The sequence below is a fragment of the Lissotriton vulgaris genome, chromosome 5 (genome assembly GCF_964263255.1).
Source record: "Lissotriton vulgaris chromosome 5, aLisVul1.2, whole genome shotgun sequence".
Taxonomy (NCBI): Eukaryota; Metazoa; Chordata; class Amphibia; order Caudata; family Salamandridae; genus Lissotriton; species Lissotriton vulgaris.
In genome coordinates this window covers 997,422,433-997,444,201 of record NC_141693.1, presented here as the reverse complement: position 1 = coordinate 997,444,201, position 21,769 = coordinate 997,422,433, and the positions used below count along the sequence as shown (strand labels likewise).

Here is a 21,769-nt window from a genome sequence, read left to right as displayed (position 1 = left end):
GCCTCCAAATGACCCCTAACTCCACATCGCCTCAATTCTAATAAAGGGTCACACGGTGGGCATTCTGAGGGTGAAATGCTGAGCAATAACATGCTGGCAGTCAGATATTTCAGAGGGTTTGAAAGGGTGCAACTGAACATAACTGCAATGTTCATAATGTTAAATATGTTCAGAGCTGCGAAGTGACCCCATGCCTCAAATACAACCATAGGCAGTCCTCAACCTGGAGGATCACAGACAGAATATCAGAAACAGAAATATTGGGTGGAAATAATATTTTGTCAAAAATATCGAGGACCGAAATATGGAGAAGGCAAGAGCATATAGGCCAGCATAGATTTACTATTCTTAACTCCACATCTATGTACCTTAAAGATATATATATATATATATTGTCAAGGTACATATATGTGGAGTTATATATAGTAAAACTATGGGTACACATAGAAATGTACCTTCACGATCTTTGTCTCCTCGATATTCTTGACACAATATTTTGGTCCATGATAATTCTGTTTCCGATATTCTGTCTAAATACCTTGAAAAATGCTATTGAAGTTCAGTTTTGTCTAGACATATGTCGGAGTGTGCCCCAAAGCATCACAGACATATTTCAGCTACCTTGCAGTATTTACCATTTTATGCAATACTAGAAAGTATATTTGGCCTTTTTGGGGGGAACGGATGAAATTATTTTACACAGGGGTGCAATATTAAAACGTATCAAGACCATTACGGTAGATGGCAATGCTTTCTTGTGGAGTCAGTATTTTGATTCTTTAATTCCAGGGGAGGGGTGGACTCAAAGAGGAGAGCAGGGTTGCCTGAGTCAAATGGGAATTTCTTGAGTTTCAAAGGGTTATGTTTGGGTATTTTGGACTGAGGTGCCTCTGTTTTTGTGAGAAGAGATCATTGCATTACCATCAGGAAGAGAGTAGAAAAGTGATCTAGATACTGAATATTTCTTTGCAAACTTACTTCCATCTGAGATCTTGGCTCTTCCTGGTAAAAATAAGACATGCTTGTAACGCTTGTGGTGAATGAGGCATGCAAATTTGTCAGAGGGGGTTTGTAACGCTTGTGGTGAATGAGGCATGCAAATTTGTCAGAGGGGGTTTGGGATTTAGTTGAGTCTTACTCATTTATAACTCACTCGTTTCAGATGATGATGATCGATGTTTGAACCATCCATTTTCTGATGATCAGTGTTACAGACATCTTTGCTGTTGGGGGTGAATAATTGTGGTATGTGACATCAGGAAGGTGTCCATTGTCAGTGTCTGAAAGATGATGTGTCAGTGTAGAGGAATGTAAATATATGTGACTATCTGGATGATTAGTAGCAGAATTAAACTAGACCTAGTGATCTGTGATAACTGGAAATTAAGTAGGGATATAGTTATTCAGGATTTTGTTCAGGGAATGGAAAATGAGTTTGCCATTATCACAAACGTTCATGGTCAGTGAGGTGGTGTTGTCTTCAGGATGTTTGGTGACAAGCAGCAATCATCCTGGGGTTTCCAGTACAGGGAAATCTGTAAGCCACCTGGTAGACGTGAAGCTAGGCTTGCGTATGTTGTGTGTGTCAAGCCTTCTTTCACCTGGTGGTAAATGCCAAGTCCTTAAAGACCAGTTGATGGGGAGGCCAAAAGAGGTCTTGTGTTAAATGAAGTTAGTTAAAGAAAAAGGAAGGTGAAATTGCAAAAGAGTCTGGAATAGGCTTCTTTGCTGCCCAGAGGGAAGGTGTGAGATACGCCTGAGTTGCCATAAAGAATGCTTCCCTAGTTCCTAGTTGAGTAACAGAGATATCAGTAACCTGCACCCGTGTGTAACAGAAGACCAAGAAGGCCAGAATGAGTAAGGTCTTGTATATGGTTACTTGAATGAGTATGATGTGTCTCATCTATGACAGATCTTTTAGGAAGTTGTAATAATGTGTCTAGTTAGATTAGCCTTTCTACGTAGCCCGAGGACAGGTTACAAACCCCCTTTGTATCAGGGAACCCTAGATCGGTGAATAAAGACCAGTGTATGGGCTTAGTCAGCCCAGTGTGAATATTTACTGGTGTATGGTTTACGTCAGCTGGGTTACTGGACCTTGATAGCTAGGTGCCAGCATGAGTAATATAACAAGTTACATATTGATGCTGGGTATTTATGCCACAATGCATATAGGTGAAAGAGCTCTGTAAAGATGTTTCCATCCACACAACAAAGCAGGAAGTTTGCCAGCTCCTGCATAGTTTAGCGCAAACCAGAATACTGCGTGGAGGGGTGAACATGGAGCGGGCGCTTTGGTTTTGCTATGTGCTTAGCTAATGATACTTACAGTACTCCATAGCTTGCCCTTTAATGCAGGCAGTGTTTTCAAGCAGTCTGATACCTCTGGATGGGTAAGAATCATATCTAAGGAGGCCTCTACTTAAGTGTTCTAGCCAATGTGATGACACGCTTATTACATGACCTAGTGCTAGCAAGGACCCCAGATTCCAGTTCATTGATTCCTTCTAAAACCACTGTAATCTAGAACTGCACCTACAATAACAGCCCAGGCAGAGAGAAAGTACTATAGTTTTACTAGAGAAAACGTTTAACTCAAAAGCAGCTTTCGAAAGCATCACAAGAGAGCATTAAATAAAAGTAGGTCTTTGTCAGCAACAAACTGTCCATATATTTACAGGCATATCTTAAGGGGCAGTAGAGGGTTCACGATTCCCCGGGCCTTGCACTTTTAGGGGGCCCCGTGTTGTCTTATGAAGAGCCATTATGCAGTCTATAGACGTGGCCTCCCAGTAACTTCTGAAATGCCTGCATACTTAACATGCTTTGCCTTGCTATTTACAGTAAGTATCTGTCTAAACGTGTGAGACCCTATGGAATAGCAGATGCCTGCATAATGTTTGCTCTGTTTTTTTAATTTATTTTTTATTCCGTTTCTTTTTTAGGACTCCCTTACAGATATAGTCGGATTCAAAGACCTCAGACTCCAGCTCGCCGCTACTCCAAAAATAGCATACCTGAACCGCAGTATGTATCTTCTAAGCAAAAGCTTGCTTTGTGACCTTGTGCGACCTTGGATCCGTTCAGCGTTAAGAGGTCGTAGTGCGTGAACACTTCAATGCTGTGGTAGTGTCTGGGGAAGGAAAGAGGGAGCTGGTTAATGAGACGCAAATGACCAGTCTCTGTGACACCAAAATCATTGCATTCAGTCACTGCCCAATTTAAAGCGGAAAAGGAAAGTTTAAAATGGCGCCTGAAAGCCATAATTACAATCTAAATTGAAAGTCTAACTTTACGGTAACCTTTGAGCAATCTTATAAAAACACACATTAAAAAGTGTCATCACGGCGTAGTGCGTCTCCGTGCGTCAGCGACACTGCAGAGTTACTTTCAATATACACTGTTTGAACAATAAAAAGCAGAACAGTATTTTGATATTTTCTATTTATGTGTATCTGTGAGTTTGATGTTATCTTTTGATGTTTCTAAGCTGCTCTTCAGTAGTAAAATCAAATTAAACTCGAATGTATTGACTCAACTAAAAGCCATACAGTAACCATAGGGTGAGCTGAAATAGACAGTTTATAAATGGATAAAAAAAATGTTTTAACTTAAAACATAAATACTTAAAAACCCTTACACGAATGAGAATTTTTGAAAGGAATGATTACCTTTTCTAATGCCATGTTGTTTGAATACAAGCTGCAGCCATTAATTAAATATGTGTGGGTATGAGTCCTCTGACCCATGATGTTTGAACAGCCGGGATAGTATTCGCCATGGTGAAGCTGCCTGTATTATACTGCAGCCGTTTTACCTCCTGCACTGCACATTTGTAGAATGTAGGCTCCTGTTCTAGAACAACATGGAAAATACACAAGATGATAGACGGAATGTTGCACAATGGCAAAATATTCACACCCAGTCACAGATCTGGATTTAATCCATCGTTATTTTGCTCACCAAGCCACCCCAGTTACGACATAGCCGTATGCAAATCAGTCTTGACCCTGTACCTCATGGGAACGGTCTAGCCCGAACTGCCAAGCCTTGTCTTCCGTGAACCGAAATCAAGCATCCTAGGACCGGTTACTGGCTATCAGCCGTCTACAGCCAGGATAGCTTGACTCCGGTCCAGGAAAGAAATGGCTTGGCAGTTCGGGCTGGACTGTTCCCATGAGGCACAGGGTCAAGGCTGATTTGCATATGGCCATGTCTTAACTGGGGTGGTGTGGAGTGCAAAAAAACCATGGATTTACGCCCAGATCTCTGTACTGGGGTGAATGTATGACATTGTTCTGCATTCTGTCCATCAACTGTTGTTTCTGTAGAACAAAATGGAGCCTGCCTCGGATGATGTTTTAGATCAAGGAGTTCAGGGCCCGATGTAGGTAAATCCCATTTACCGAATTTGAAATACCGAATTGTACCGATTCGGTATTTCAAAATCGGTAAATGGGATGTAGGTCCCAACATCTGGAATCGTTACCGATTCCTTACAAATTCGGTATTTACCGATTCGGTAAATACCGAATCGGTATTTGCTATTGAATCCTATGGGCCTTTGAAGCCCATAGGATTAAAGTCAAATACCGAATCGGTATTTACCGAATCGGTAAATACCGAATTTGGCAAGGGTGCAGGGGGTGTCACTTTGACACCCTCTAGCACCCCCAAAACGGGCATGTGTGCAATGTGGCACACAGACATGCCCTAAGGGCACGTCTGTCTGTCACATGGCACATGTGTACATGCACAGATGTGCATGTACACAGGAATCTGTATTTTACCATGGATTTGTATTCCATGGTAAAATACCGATTCTGTAAGCCATGTGCTGATGGAACATTGGCTACCTACATTTCATTTTCGGTAATTTTACCGAATCGTTATCATTACCGAATCGGTAAATATTACCGATTCGGTAAATTTACCGATTCGGTAATGATAACGAATCGGTAAAATTACCGAAAATGTGCCCCTACATCTCGATAGCCCTTTACCGATCGGAAACGGTATTTTCGGCCGATTCCGATCGGTAAAGGGCTACCTACATCGAGCCCTCAGTGTTTGTATCAACGGGCACGACTCTATGACAGACTTCCAGGATTTCCCAGGAAATTAAAATCCTTATAGTAATTCTAAATGAAGACCTTTTACTTAGTCTGACGATATCTTGATAAGAGTTATCTTATATTATGATAAGAGTATGTGTAACTGGGCTTCCTAGTGCTAGACCCCGACGACATACGAGCTGCAGCTGCCTAACAAGAATAATGAGAGATGAGGACTAGGTGGAAACACCTGAATTGATGCTGGAATTATCAATAATTGTCTCTCCTTAAGTCACAGTTGAGTTGTTGCTCTGGTGTTGAGTTTTTCCTGATTCTCTCAATCTAAGAAAAGAGCTTGTCATCTCCCATACCATAGCAGGGTTACACAGTCCAAAACCGGGCCGCACAGCAGTATCTTCCCTTTAGGATCCGCTGGCATGGGGGAATTGTGAGGGAACAGCTGATTGTCCCAGTTCATGGGTACCTTTCTCTTTAAGGAGAGTGTTGTTCTTATTTCCTCCCAAAGGCCTGGTGAAACATTATCTCTTGATTAGGGGGTAATATAAAGTTGGCGACTACATGATCCCGATCAATTTCTTCCTTCCTATTTATTTTACTCAATGGATAGAGAAAAAAGTGAGAACATTGATAATATTTATTTTACCTATATGGTTGGGGTTTTATGTACAACCAGTGTATGAAATCATTCTTGGGATCCATTCTTTCAGTTTGCGGGTTATCTTGCTGATCGTTGTTTAATTAGTTATGGTCCAAAAGTTGCACATATGTGTTTAATTGTACACCTATATGCTGCAGTCTATCCTTTTGTGTTTATCTTTCCTACTGGCAGGAGCACACTCTAAACCATTGCTACAGACCTCTGGGGGAAGGGTGTCTTCCTCACTGAAGAAGGGGCCCACACCCCCTTTATTGCTGCCCAGGTATCTCCTCATAGATTCATGATTGGAATTGGTAGTGAAATACTCAATCCAGTTCTCAAGTCTATACTAAATTGATGAATGGTTTGTTTGATGTGGTTAGACCTGGCAGCTTTGGCATGATTTCCTCAGTCTTTTTGCTTCTGACCTCCTGTTTTTTGACTGTGTGCTGCATTTCATTTTTGCTCGATTTAAGACTCTAGGGGCCAGATGTAGGAGCCCAAATACCGGTCGGTAACGGCGGAATTCGGCCGTTACCGACCTGTATTTGGTGATTAAGATGTAGGTAGGTAAATTTACCGAATCTGTAAAATACCGAATCGGTAATTTTACTGATTCGGTAAAACCCAGATGTAGGTGGAACTCTTCTGAGTCCCAAAGGCCTTTCAGATTCGGTATTTTACCACCCAATCCAATTGGGTGGTAAAATACCGAATCCTGGTGTGCATGCACATGTGTGCATTCACACCTATGCCATGTGACAGACAGACATGCCCTTAGGGCATGTCTGTGTGCCACATAGCACACATGCCTGTATTTGGGGTGCTAGAGGGTGTCAAAGTGACACCCCCTGCACCCTTGCTGGAATCGGTATTTACCGAATCGGTAAATACCGATTCAGTAATGCCCATTGATTCCTATGGGCTTCAATGCCCATAGGAATCAATGGGCATTACTGCATCGGTATTTACAGAATCGGTAAATACCAAATCTTAACGATTCAGTATTTACAGAATCTGGAATACCCACATCCCCCCCCCCCTCTATTTTACCACTTCTTAAATACCGAATCGGTAAAATTCGGTATTTAAGAAGTGGTAAAATAGAATTACCTACATCTAGGCCTTGGTACCCTACCACTGTTGACCAGAGCTAAAGTGCAAGTGCTCCCTGTGTAAACTGTGTTGGTGGTTGGTGTATCCATGATTGGCATATTTGATTTACTAGTAAGATCCTAGTAAAGTGCACTGTGTGTGGCCAGGGCCTGTAAATCAAATGCTACTGGTGGTCCTGTAGCACTGATAGTGCCACCCACATGAGTAGCCTTACAAACATGTCTCAGACCTGCCACTGCAATATCTGTTTACCTGTTTGTTCAGTTTTAAACTGCCATTTTGACCTGGCAAGTACACCCACTTATCAGACTCAAACCTTCCTTTTTACTTCATGTAAGGCACCCCAAAGTAGACCCAGGACAGCCAAATGTGCAGGGTGCAGAGTATTCAAAAGGTAGGACATGTGCTGACGTGTTTCATATGTCTTAATAGTGAAATACTGCTAATTTAGATTTTCACTATTGCAAGGACTATATCTCCCATAGGGTAAGATGGAAGTTCCCTTGAAATATCTTTTATGTGTAACTTCTCATTGGGAGCAGATAGATATTTGGAGTTTTGGATCTCTGAACTCACAATTTTAGAGTGCATCTTTTGGTGAAGTTGGTTTTTAAATTGCGTGTTTGAAAATGCCACTTTTAGAAAGTGGTCTTTTTCTTGCTTAACCATTCTGTGCCTCTGCCTGTCTGCAGAATCTACTTCTGGGTGAGGATGAAAGTTGGGCTCTTGTGCATTCACTCTAGACAGTCACACAAAGGGAGCTGAGGTGTGTCTTGCATTTCCTGATGGGCAATCAGCCAACAAATGCTGTACACGTTGCCTTTGAGATAAGCTTGACTGCTTGTGCCATTTTACCAAGGGGGTGAGCAGGTGTTATTCTAGCTGTGGACTCCCTTACCCTTACCCTGACTAGAGTGAGGGTCCCTATGTGGACAGAGTGCAAACCACTGCCATCCAGAGACCCCATTTCTAACAGATGCTATTAAAACTATACAGAGCTTGTGACTGTTCCAATATTGATGGCTTAAAATGTTAATTCCTGGGTGGGTCACAGAACACGTACTGCACAAAAAGTGCTTATAAATGCTTCATTATGCTGAAGGAGTAGTCCACCTCAAGCTGCCCCTGGAACGGAACCTGTCTTTGGGATGAAGAGAACGAGCATTTTAATTATTTGGACTCTATAGCTCTTTTGGCCCCTAGGACATTGTCTAGAGGAAGGCGTGTAATCAATTAGCATTCCCCAGAGGTGGGAGTTGCTACTCCCGATTTTAGAAATTCTCTGAGAAATTAGTGCACTTTATTCTCATACAATCATGCATAAACGTTCTATTGTTATTTTAAATGCAACCCTAGTTCACCAATGTCCCAAATTCCAAAAAAGTCATGGAGAGTCCTGCCCAAACTAATATTCAATTAGGTATTCCTTCACATTGATTTGTATTTATGTTTGTTGAGCAGTATTCAACCAAAAACACAGGAACTACTTATTAGGGTCAGGTGCAGAGGAAATAGTGGCCATAGACTAAATCTGTCTGTCTCAGAAATCCATACAAATTCCTCAGAAGGACTGTTTAGTAATCTGCAATAGATGCGGCAGTACTGAAGAACCCCTCAAAAGTTGCAGGTCACTTCCTGTGATCTCATCATAGCTTCAAATGGCATCATGATACCATTTTTGCTAGAACTGCCATTTTGGTGACTCGATGTCCATGGTCAAACATATTTTACACTGTCAGGGAGCCAAAAGTGAATGTGGGGAACAGGTGACGTGCACCCCGTTTCGTACTCAAGTACTGATGCTTAATGTGCAGGCTGCGGAGTGCCCCTTTAACTCACAGCAACATGTCTTGGAGGAGGAGTCCTGCGTGGTGATGTCATCTCCCGCTGTCCTATCAAATGATAGCAGCAGTGAGAAGGCGAAAGAAGATGGACTGCGGAGAGAAAGCGGAAAGCCGGAAGAACACCGAGAGCCGGAGACGCCCATCCTGTGGCAAAACCGTTGGGGACCTCCAGAAACCGAAGCCGAAGGCAACGTCCCAGAGGATAGGAAGACGCCAAGAGGCCAACATGACCACGCATCGCCCCGCCACTCTCCCGGACGAGGGTGTCTCGACAAGGTACGGCACCGAATACAGGGATTCTCTGGGCACTGGGTGGGAAAGGATGGTTCTCAGCAGGAGGACACCGTAAACGGTGCCACAGCTGGTGACGGTACTCAGTGATCCCGCACGACCCCCTCCTTAGTCCAAGAATGAATTAGACATATCACTGATCCGTGGTATTTTCTTTTCTTTCTTCATATCTCCCCTGCCCTGCGAGGACCCCACAAGTGAGCTCTGTGTCCAGATCAGATCTGATACACTGACAACTACAGCGTACCCAGGAAACAGGACTCTTTACCAGAATTGTTTCAAGGCAAATAAAAGCACTCCCTGAGACAACATATGGTCCCTGTTTTATCCTTTTTGCATACTCGGCAACCCCTTTGATATCACTGCCGTGGTGGGACCCATGACAGTTTGGTGGAGAATGCAGCAATCGCCATCTGACACAAAATGGATAACCTTGTCTACCAGTTGAAGGAAGGACACACTAAATTAGAATGGGCATTGGAGAAGAACGCCAATCAAGCGGAGCACCGTGTTATCCTCCGCTATCCAAACACAGGCCAAGAACATGACCCGGTTAGCAGAAGGACAAAATCAATTTCGCTGGCCCTTGGTCAGGGAAAGGGGCCTACCCTTCCTGGAACAGTGGTCCCACTGCAAAAGTATGTTCCAGGGGATGATCCTGTTTCCTTTTTTCTTAATTTCAAGAGGGCCGCAAGAGCCAGCAACTGGCCCGTTGATCATTGGCCTTTTTACCTTGCTCTCCTGCTCACGGGCGAAGTCCAAACCACCTACCAAATCGCTAACCGAGATGGGGCGGCCGGCTATGGCTACGTTAAGCAGTTAATAATGGATCGATTGGGGGTGGATGAGGAATCACACCGACTTAAGCTCCGGCAAGAAAGGGCCATCCTGGGAGACAAACTAAAAGACCCCGCCGATCGTTAGAGTCTACATGTGAGGAGATCATGGACAAGATATATTTGGAGCAGTACCTGGAGGCACTGCCTTACAGAACCCAGAGGTGGCTCCGACAGCATGCAGGTTTGACACTGGAGCATGATGTAGAAATGGCCACATCATATGCTAAAGCCCAGAGCAGGAACAGGAGTAAAGAACCAGACCAACCACAACAATCTCCAGGGAAAGAAAAGCTAACAAACTGCCCTTTGAGCCCTTCAGAGTAAGGTCAGGAAGACCCAAAAAATTCTCTCCCTCAGGGCCTCAATGCTATGAATGTGGAGAGTGGGGCCATATCACAAGGTTCTGCAAAAGGAAGAAATAAAAGTAGGAGGAAGAACCGATGGACGTTAGCTATGCACCCCAAACTATCCTTTATACACAGGAATTGAGACCAATATACTGCGTAAGTGTGAGAGTGAACAACAAGGTAGTAACAACCCTCCTTGATTCAGGTTGTAAACATTCAGTGGTCATAAGTGAGCTAGCTCCCCAGTCTCAGATCATCCCAAGGAGGACTGTTAGCATATGCTGTGTGCACAGAGACGTTAAGGACTATCCAGTGGCAAGGGCGACCCTTCAGACCGAATCTGGCATGAAAAACATAGTTGATGTAGGGGTCCTTCCCTCCCTTCCTGAACAACTCATAGTGGGCATAGACAGTCCCTGTTTTTTTAGTCTCCTGGTACATAAATTGAAAACCTATTTCCCAAAGAAAGACCCCCATGACACTCTAATCACCTCCAAACCTTGGGCCATTGACCACCACTTCAGAACAGCACAGCTGAATGACAGTACCCTTAGCAATAATTGGCCAAGTGCCAAAAAGACCCAAAACGGCCTTAGAAAAACCTTGCCCTGCTTTGTAGAACAGAACGGTCTCCTGTACCATATCGCCAAGGAAGGAGAGGAGCCACAGCTACTGGTTCCAGTAGGTTTTGGGGATCAGATCCTCTTTTCTGCGCACTCCACCTCCTTGCAGGTCATTGTGGTGTAGATGAAACCAGCCAGTACATTTTTCACAGTTGGCCTGGGATTTACGCCCATGTTAAAAAATACTGTCTAGAATGTGACGTTAGCCAAAAGAAGAACCCATAAATCCCTCCGAAGGTACCTTTACAACCCCTACCCGTTATCGGCAAGCTGTTTGATAGGATAGGGATGGATCTCATAGGACCCCTTCCCAAATTCTCCAGGAGGTATCAATACGTCCTCGTCCTGGTTGACTATTCTACCGGGTCCCCCAAAGCTCTTCCCCTGTGAACTGCGACCACCACCACCATTTCCCAAAGGCTGATCAGGGGACCCCTTTCGTTTCCAGATTGATGAAAATAATCTGTAAACAACTGAACATCAGACACATAAAAATGTCAGTATACCATCCTCAAACACATGGTCTCGTTGAACGTTATAACGGAAACCTAAAACTTACCCTTAAGAAACTGTTGACAGGTGATGGAAAGAACTGGGACCAACTTCTCCCATTGGCCCTTTTTGTCATAAGAAGCCAGGTGCAAAGCAGCCTGTGCGTTTCTCCCTTCGAACTCCTCTTCGGACGGAAACCCCGTACCCTTTTGGAGATCACCAAGGAGAGTTGGGGGAAGGAGGATGCAACCAAAGCCCAGCTCTGTTGGACTACGCTAACCAGGTGAAAGTCCGTCTCCACAAATTGAGACTCCAGGCTCATGAGTCCCTGGAAAGAGCCCAGGTTAAGCAGAAGCAATTCTACGACAAAGGCAAATGCTGGAAGGAGTTATGCGTGGGTGATTGGGCTTTGCTCTTGCTTCCATCATCCACCCATAAGCTAAGAAAAGAATGGCAAGGTCCTTACCAGGTAGACAGCCAGGTGCACATGGTTGAAGCCACTATAGTAAACAGCGAGTTGATGGAGGAGGAGAAACACAACATCCAAACCCTTCAATATTCCTTCAAAGATATTTTTTCAGATCAGCCTGGAAAAATGCACCTGGCCGTGCATTCCATACCCACTCAAGATGAAGTAGTCATTAGACAGAAACCCTACAGGGTTCCTGAAGCCCGTAGGGCTGCCCTACAACAAGAAGTAGCTCAGATGCTGGAGTCCGGTATCATTGTTCCATCGAGGAGTAACTGGTATTCACCCTTGTGTTGGTGTTAAAACCCGACGAGGCAAGTGAGTGCAATCAGGACCTGCAGGTGGTAACGGCAGCAACGCTGGGAAAATGTAACAACTAGCGAGACGAATACGAAACTGAAGGTGCAGACAAGTAGCAGCCATCTTGGCAGGAGCGCACCCACCCAAGGACAAAACGATCGACGTGCAAACACACAGAGCACACAAATGGGCAATCGTCCCTGTGAGCACAAGCTGGCGAACGTACCCAACAGACCAGAGAAGCGAGTCCAATCAGTGCCAGCGTGTGGCAAAGGCATTAACGCCGGAAAGTGAACCACTACCGAGGTGAATACCAAACTGAAGGTGCAGGCGGGCACCATCCATCGCGGCTGCAATACATCCATCCAAGGCCATACATCCAGCGCGCAAACAGCACTGTGAAGGAAACAAGCGCCAAGCACGTTAGGCAGAAGCACGCGTGGTAACCTACGGGCCAGACAGCAGGGCTAGCGCTGACGCAAAGCAAGCTTTGCGGACTAACGGAACCAGAAGCGCGAACAGGCAGGGGCCTCTCCCACAGCTGCGCATACCCAAAGCGAAGGCAAGAAGCGTGCACACACGAGTGAGGCGAAGGGACGCCCCACAACACCACCCAGGGAACGAAAGAACTAAAGCAAACAAGGCAAAGGGCATAGAACGGGAAAGATAACCCCGCCTCAAGGCTTCCTGCTGGTACCCTGAAGCGGAACTGGCGGGAGCAAAAACAAGAACAAGGTCCATCGAGAGCCAAGCAGATACAGACTAGACCGCCAGCACACAAGTAAAGCCCCACCGGGCCCACAGGTAGAGCACGCTAGCTCGGCCGCACAACGGAAAGGAGGCAGGCTAGACAGCTACTCAGCCAGAAGGCGCCTCAGCGAAATGTCAAATCAAGAAGGAAAAGGAGCCAACGAGGTAAAGAAATATAAAAACAACCTTCTAGACTCGCCCTTGAAGCTTAAAAATGATACAACTCTGGACACAATCCTCAGGAAAGTCAACGAAGGTAACGAGGTTGCAATGTCCACCAAACAAACAATCGACAACATGCAGCTAGAGCTAGCAGCTATAAGGGCAGACCAACACAACACAAACAGCAGGATCGACACAGCAGAATCGTGAATCAGCGACATCGAGGATGCCAACACTCAGTCAAGCAGAGCTCTACTTTCGGTCTCCAAAGCCACCAGCAGCCTACAGAAGCAGATGGCTGAGCAAGAAGACCGCACAAGAAGAGGCAACATAAGACTACTCGGTGTACCAGAAGGGGAAGAGGACAAGCCAGGATCCTGCTTAGCACTCCTAGAGGAGCTCATCCCACAAATCACAGGCCTTAAATTTGACAGACACTTCGAACTGGACAAGGCTTATCGTGTACCAGCGATGAAGCTCCAAAACACACGTGGCCCCCGCCCAATCATTTGCAGACCTCTTAGGTCACAGCTGACGGAGGCCATTTTTTGCAGTGGCTTGGAAAAACCAGACCCTAAAGTGGAAAGACAACAAAATAATAATTACACAAGACTTCTTGCGCAAAACCGTCGAAACAAGGAAAGGCTTCCTGGCAGTGAGGGAAAGAATGAGGAAGGACAACATCACTTTCAGCTTCGCAGGCCCGGCAAGACTGGGAATTGTTGACAAAGGGCACACCCTGATCTTCAACGATCCGGGCGAACTAAGAAGACACCTCCGCGGCCCTTCGCTGGAGGATATGGAGGCGCAACGCTCAGACACTGCGAAGAGAAGAGCGTCATCGGACAACACGAGTGCAACGGACCACTCCTGCAAAGGTCAATAATCATGGACACAAGAGAACTCAAATCACGAGATCAACTACTCTACCTCAAGCAACCATTCTACCTCACTGTATAGTTTTTATCTAAAACCTAAATTGGCAAAAGAAGACGGTCCTCAGTCTCGGGGTGGACCCTGTCAATAACTCAGTGCACTGGTCCTGCCTCAAGGGTAGCACGCCTACCTCATTCACCCTGGGACGGGGGGAACCCAACAACGCAAAGACATTCCGTATGGACCAAATGTATATCCTTTACTAATGATCCCTGGTCAAGCCCGGACCAAGACCCTGGATAGGACATGAAGAAACCCTCTGGGGGAGGGAACTTTGCTGACGCACGCCCAATTTTTGAAATGCGGGGGGAGGGGGGCAGGGGGGGGGGGCCAGTACAGATCTTATACTTCTATTTCTTTCCTTCTCTAATTCTCACATTCTTAACAGACATACATACCCAGCCAGCACGACTAACAGACCAACCCGACTGGGCACATAAGGACGCACCAGGAGAGGGTGGGGTGGGCCAAAATGTAGGGGGGGCCCCCCCAATAGACAACACCAAGTAAGGGCGATAAGTAGCACAAACGATGACAACACATAGCAACTCCCAGCTACTCTCAGACCTAAAAATAACCTCACTCAACGTTAAAGGGCTCAACCACCCGATAAAGAGAAGGAAGATAATGGACTACCTAACCAAACTAAAAAGCAATGTGTGCATCCTTCAGGAAACAAAACTTTCAGAAGAGGACGCACAGCGCCTAAAGGCTAACTGGGTAGGGCTAACCCTATGCTTGCCAGCCATTCACAAAAAGAGAGGGGTAATAACGCTAATAAATAAGAAAGCCAGACTGACCCTACACGAGTACCATGCGGACGATGATGGGCGCCTGCTAATAAACAGTCTGAAGTGTGGAGAGGAAACTATACATATCGCCAACGTCCACGGCTCAAACACAGAGGACGAGTCCTTTTGGAGAGAGGTGGGGGACAAACTTGGCAGTCTCCCCCAAGATGAGCTCCTGATAGTAGCAGGGGACCTCAATCAGGTACTAGATCAAACCATAGACAGACACCCACAAAGAACCAGCCACCAAACACAGTCTCAACACATACTTAGGAACCTATGCGCCAAACTCCACCCTAGGGACCCATGGAGACTCCAAAACCCAGACGCCAGAGACTACACCTTTTATTCCCACCCCCACAACTCATATAGCAGAATTGATTACATCCTGATCTCAGCCACTCACATCCACCTTATAGAACACACTGAGATTGTGCCATGAACAGTGTCAGATAACTCCCTCATCAGCCTAACACTTAGCGGTCGTCACAACGAACAAACAAGCTGTAGATGGAGATTTAACAGCGATGTCATTAGGGATCTAGCTAACGCTGCCGCCATAGAGGAAGCCATTAAAGACTATCTAGAAATCAACGACAAGCCAGACATAGACAAAGGAGTACTCTGGGATGCTATGAAGGCCATAATAAGGGGGAAAATAATAAGCATCAAGTCTAGAATGAATAGGGACAGGAACAAAACAATACTGAATTAGAGGGGCAGATCAAAGACCTGGAGATGCATCACAGCGTCAACCTAGCCGACAGAAACACACTGACGACCCTGACGAGGAAAAAATATGAGCTCAATAAGATTTTAAGCGAGAGAGCAGGTACATGGATAAACAGGTACAAAGCCATAAACCTCTGCTCAGTGAATAAAGCAGGCAAGGCCCTGGCCTCATATCTTAAAAGTAAGCAAAGACAACATGCCATCGCAGCCATGACTGACGAAAACAAGACATCTCAAACATCCAACAAAGAGATCCTCAGGGTTTTTAAGGAATTCTATGAGGAACTATACAAAGAAGACAAAGACCTAAACCCAGATGGGGGAGCAGCCCTCCTAGGCAAGCTTAACCTACCAAAGCTAACAGAGGCTCAGCGCGCAACTCTAGAGCTAGACATTACAGGAGCAGAAATAGACATGGCAGTAGCGGCCCTAAAGGATAACAAGGCACCGGGGCCGGACGGTTACACAGCCAAATTCTACAAACACTTCCTCCACACAATGAAAGAGGTTTTCGCACACTGCATCAAAGGAGGGAAAATGACAAACTCAATAGCGGAGGCCAACATCATAGTCATTCCCAAAGAAGGGAAAGACACACAATTCCCGCAGAACTACAGACCCATCTCTCTAATAACGTAGACTGCAAGATATATGCAAAAATATTAGCGGGGAGACTTAACGCACAGCTCCCAAACCTCATACACAAAACGCAGGTGGGCTACCTTAAAAATAGACTATCCCAAGACAATACAAGACTCCTATGCCACATAATAAACCATGCCTCTACCAATACGAATCCAGCAGTGATGATCGCGTTAGACGCAGAAAAGGCCTTCGACAGAGTTTCATGGCCCTTCCTTGACCAATGCATGCAGAAGTTCGGCCTAGGTGAGAACTATAGGTCAATGGTGATGGCGCTATATAAGGACCCCAAAGCCCGTGTTGTAGTGAATGGGGGCACATCTGAGGCCCTATCTCTGGAAAGAGGCACCAGACAAGGCTGTCCACTGTCCCCGGCACTGTTCCTACTGACACCAGAACCCCTACTGCCCATGGTCAGAAACAATGCCAAGATAAGAGGGATGAAGGTCAAAGGCAACACGGTCAAGCTAGCAGCATATGCCGATGACCTACTCATCATGACAGAGAACCCCGAGCCCTCGATAGATGCACTAATGAATACCATCGACAACGTATATGCCAAAGTAGCAGGGTACAATCTTAACAGAAGCAAGTCCAAATGCAAGCCACTCAACGTTCACACCACCAGGGATGTGTTAGGACCCTCTGGCCTACACTGGCAAAAGGGAGCCCTAAAATATCTAGGTATCTATTTTGACAGGGACCTCAAGTCAACACTTGATCACAACGAGAAGGCATTAAGAAACAAAATAAAAGACAGGCTAGACACGTGGTCCCCCAAGTATGTCAGCTGGTAGGGAAGGGTAGAAACAATCAAAATGATGATAACCCCTATGGTTAACTACCTGCTGAGCATGCTGCTACTAACAGTTATAGAGGATTTTCATAAAAAACTGAACACCATGATTAACACGTTCCTCTGGAGGGGTACAAAAGCCAGGATTAGCCTCCAGAAACTTAGGCTCAGTAAAGACCTAGAGGGGCTCAAGGTCACAAACTTTAAGGCCTTCCAGACAGCCTGACTTGCCAGACAAGGCATATACTGGCTCACGCCAGAACAGGGTTATACGCCGGCTAGGCTGGAACTAGAAAGAGCCCTGCTGGGTGGCCTAAACCCTGCGGCCCTCCTCACTGCTAACAAACACCCGGAAGCTAGCAACACAATTCTCAGGAACACCAAAAATGCCCTCTTGCAAGTAGGCAAAAGAATGGAAAAAAGCATAAAAAATACAAAAGGGGAATCCATTTGGTTCAACACAAAAATAAAAAAACAGCATACTCACCTTAACCTCCTGGCTCCAGCGAGGTATCCACACCCCATCCCAACTAGAGGAACACGGGTTCCCTTCCACCTTTGCCAGCCTACAACTAAAACACGACCTTCCAGACATAGAACTATATAACTTTCTTAAAATTAAGGCGGCAATCACCAAAGCAGGACTAAGCAAAGAAGTACCAACAATACACCAATACCTGACAAACCTCAACAAACTTGGGCACCAAACGCCATACCTATATAAACTACTAAGGGCAAAAACATCCAGATTAAACAGTAAGGCTATAGAATACTGGGAAACATTATACGCCGGGCGCTTTAGCGAGAGAGAAAAAGCTCACCTTTGGTCCTCGGCAAGCAGGATCAAAGTCACCACCACACTGGCACAAACAAAATTCTGGCTCCTACACAGAGCGTACTGGACCCCAGCACGCCTAGCAGCGTCGGGCTCATAGACAACGAACTATGTTGGAACTGTCAGAAACAGAAAGGAGACCTAGCGCACATGATTGTCCACTGCTCGAAAGTTAAAACATTCTGGGGGAAAGTAAGAGATTTTGTCTATAATGTAACAGGGTACACTCCACAACTAGACCTCCTCAGCATAACAAATGCCTTCATGGCCCCAGAGATACACTCAGCCAACGCCAGGAGCCTCATTGACCTACTCCTCACGGCGGCAACCAAGATAATCCTCTCTAACTGGAAGGACACGGGGAGGGCCACTTTCAGAGTCTGGTTCAACTGGGTCACCTTCCTAAGGGGTGCGGACAACATAACAAAAAATCAAACACCACAAGTTGGACGGGGCAATGAGATGTGGCTCTCCCTGGACAAATACCTTGACTCGCAAAAACCGCCACACTGCCAAACACCCTCACGGCCCCCTCCCCCCCCCCCCCCCCCCTCCCCCCCCTGGCGCCACCCGTCAGCAAACTCTGTAGTCATGCAACCCACAACACACCACACTCCTTTTTTTCTTCTCGTCTTTCGTCCTACTTACCTCTATACACTATCTCTTCCGCCCGACGGCTTATTCTGTACTGTTTTTTGTAAAATTTCTTCTAATAAAATCTTTTGAAATAAAAAAAAATAAATAATGAAAAAATACATAAATAAAATAAAAAAGAAAAGGGCCTTTTCCACACCTGACTGCTTATACCATTTTACCATCTTACCTTTTGGGCTACACTGTGCACCTGTCAGATTCCAGCGCCTAATGGACACAACATCAACGATACTCCTCAGTGTATTTAGATGACATTATAGTGTTCAGTAACTCCTGGTCTTAACACCTCACTCATCTAGATGCAGTTTTGACCGAACTACGAAGCGCTTGTTTACATATCAATGCAAAGAAATCCAAATTTGCCTTCCAAAAAGTAAAGTATCTGGGCTATCTACTAGGGAAAGGCATGATTGAACCCCGCAAAAAACAACAGGTGATGGACAGAATGCAGAACAATGTCATACATTCACTCCAGTACAGAGATCTGGGCCTAATTCCATCGTTTTTTTGCTCACCATGCCATTCCAGTTTGAACCCAGCCATATGCAAATCAGTCTTGACCCTGTGCCCCATGGGACCAGTCCAGCCCGAACTGCCAAGCCAGGTCCTCCCTGGACTGGAAACAAGCATCCAAGGACCGGTTTCGGGCTTTCAGCCCTCATCAGCCTGGATAGCTTGATTCCAGTGGCATGGAGAGCACGGGACTCACGTCTGACCCCAGACAGAGAAAGTAAGAGCAATACAGGACATCCCTTTTCCACAAACCAAAAGGGAGATGATGGCCTTTCAGGGGTTTGTGGGATATTATAGGCGGTTCATTCCCAAATTCTCTGCCATCGCTGCCCCTCTCACAGATCTGTTAAGGAAGTCAGCGTCCCCTTCACACCTTCGCTCCCCCTGCCAAACCTAAACCTGGGCCTTCCAGGAACTGAAAGATGCCTTAACCACCTCACTGGTGTTGCTCACCCCTAACTTTCAAGAACCGTTAAATCTCCAGACTAACGCTTCGGGGGTCGGCATCGGTGCAGTCCTCTCCCAGTTAGATTCTGACGGGCTTGAACGACCGGTCCTCTTTATCAGTAGAAAGCTCTTTCCTAGCGAACAGGTGTACCCCACCATTGAAAAAGAGTGCTTAGCTGTGAAATGGGGGATTGAGAAGCTGAGGACACCGTAAACGGGGCTACAGCTAGTGACGGTACTCTTTGATCCTGCACAACCCCCTCCTTCGTCCAAGAATGTATTGTACGTATCACTGATCCTTGGTATTTTTTTTCTTTCTTCATATCTCTTCTGCCCTGCAAAGACCCGACAAGCGAGCCCCGTGTCCAGACCAGATCTGCTACCACTGACAACTAAAGCGTACCCTGGAAACCGGACTCTTTATCAGAATTGTTTCAAGGCAAATAAAAGCACTCCCTGAGATGGTATATGGTCCCATTTTATCCTTTTTGCATACTCAGCAACCTCTTTGATATCACTGCCCTGGTGGGACCCATGACATACACATTCAACATAGTTTACTTGAACGAGTCTGTGACCTTTCACTTTCCGTGGCTGTTTACTATCTTTTCTCCATTCTGCCTTATTTGAAAAATGAAGAAAAATATATCCTTCTGTGTAATTGTATCCCTGGAACAAATGAGGTTGTCATGGCCTCTACTTACGGCACATGAGCTCTCGTTCCCTTTGGAGACACAATTCCCAAAGCAACTGGGAAACTCAAGGTGGCTCAGAAAATGTATTTTTGGTCCTGGGAGCTTAAGTTTCTAATTGTTAATTTTGATAATTCCAGTCTTGGTTATCCAAGAACTCATTTCTGTATCTGAAGCATTTAACAAGGAAATGCTCTTTTGTTTATACATTGGTTGAGGAATCAGTTCCAACCATTTTCAAGATTCAGTAAATACATCACTGATGCTTTCGTGCACAAGAGATTTCATCTACTGCATCTGTTCAGATGTATCAAAGAGTGCAATTTGCTTCTGGCCTTGTGATGCCCATGATCAAACTATTGACACCATGGTGTAGACCATCCTGTGTGACACACAATAGAAAATAGAATGTACAAAAACACTTGAAAAACAAGGTCTGGGTACCAAGTTTCTGGGTACAGATTCATGTCCTTGATGAGAAGTGATTATTAAGTACCTGAGATGTAAGATTTGCAAGGAATATAACTTGGGTTGTGACAGAGAGAGTGTGGGATGGATTCATGTTTATGCAGTCTCCTTACACTTCATTAAATTGCTAAGGCACACTTTCCAGTCCAGCCAGAAGATTCTCATAGGCAAGCAATAGAAGGAGTTAACACTCCTAAGGACAGTGTAGTCTATAAAGAAAACATGGGGGCATATTAGCAAGTGGCAGCGATAATTATCGCTGACCGCTGCTAGCGTGAGGAAAATTATCGCCCACTATCGCTGGCGATAATCTCCATGGTAGCGTTGTATTAACAACGCTTAACGTCATGGAGATACAAATCCCAGCGATAGCGGGGATTATCGCCCATTTTTAATGGAATATCGCTGGTGTTCTAGCGATATTCCATTGAAAATGGCGATAACCTTGCTGATAGGGCAGGACAATCTTAGCCATGTAATCCACCTCCCATTGGATTACATGGCTCAGTACAGGTCACAAGCAGGCGTTAGGAAAGTAGCGTTAACTGTGGTTAGCGCTACTTTTCCTAATGCTCTGCTTATGAGCGAGCAGCTTGATAATAGGAGAAATGTCGCTTAGCGACATTTCTCCTATTATTTTGCCCTGGAATGCCCACTTTGCATCTCATTAGAGATGCAAAGCTGGGCGTTGTTGACAAGGGCGCAAAATCAGCAAAACACGTGATAGCGTGTCTTTGCTGATAGTGCGATGAAATTATCGCCGCTTTTCGGCCGAAAACATCCGCAAAAGCGGCGCTAATTTCATATCGCCTGCCTTGCTAATATGCCCCTTAGTTACCTACTAGAAGTAGACGGAATCTGTGTCTCTATGATGCAAGCTAGCTACTAACATTTTTGTTTTTCTGTACTCTATAGGGAACCTCCGTGGCTTCGTAGCTCGTAAACAGATTTAGAAACACAATGAAATGATGCAGGCAGGATCTTGGCCAGAGAGGAGCAACCTGGTTTTGGAAAGCTAGCCCTCCAGGCCATTCAGTAAATCGAGGTGTGAGATTTGAAGGCATAGAGAAGCAGTTAGTGATTTTAACAATTTTGCTCCAAAGACAGATATTTATTTCCTTCTCTTGTATACTTTTGTGTTTTGCGAAAAGGAGAAAGGAATTGCTTTGGCAGTTTTTAGAAACTAGGAATATTATGATGAATTGCAAATTAAGGAACTGATTTTAAGTTTGTCTGACACAGTAGAGTCCCTCAGGGTGACAGAGACAATTACATCTGCCACCTGATTGACCATGCACCTCCAAATTTAGAGATGACA

General features: G+C 45.3%; 1 protein-coding gene across 1 annotated transcript in view; it reads right to left on the bottom strand.

Moving 5' to 3' along the window:
* Window positions 1-21,769, bottom strand: part of LOXL4 (lysyl oxidase like 4) — a 201,104-nt gene that overhangs the window by 12,467 nt on the left and 166,868 nt on the right. The window contains exon 12 of the mRNA XM_086922608.1: window positions 3,018-3,133. Within this exon, the coding sequence (XP_086778734.1) occupies window positions 3,018-3,133 (116 nt within the window). The remainder of the gene's footprint in view (window positions 1-3,017; window positions 3,134-21,769) is intronic.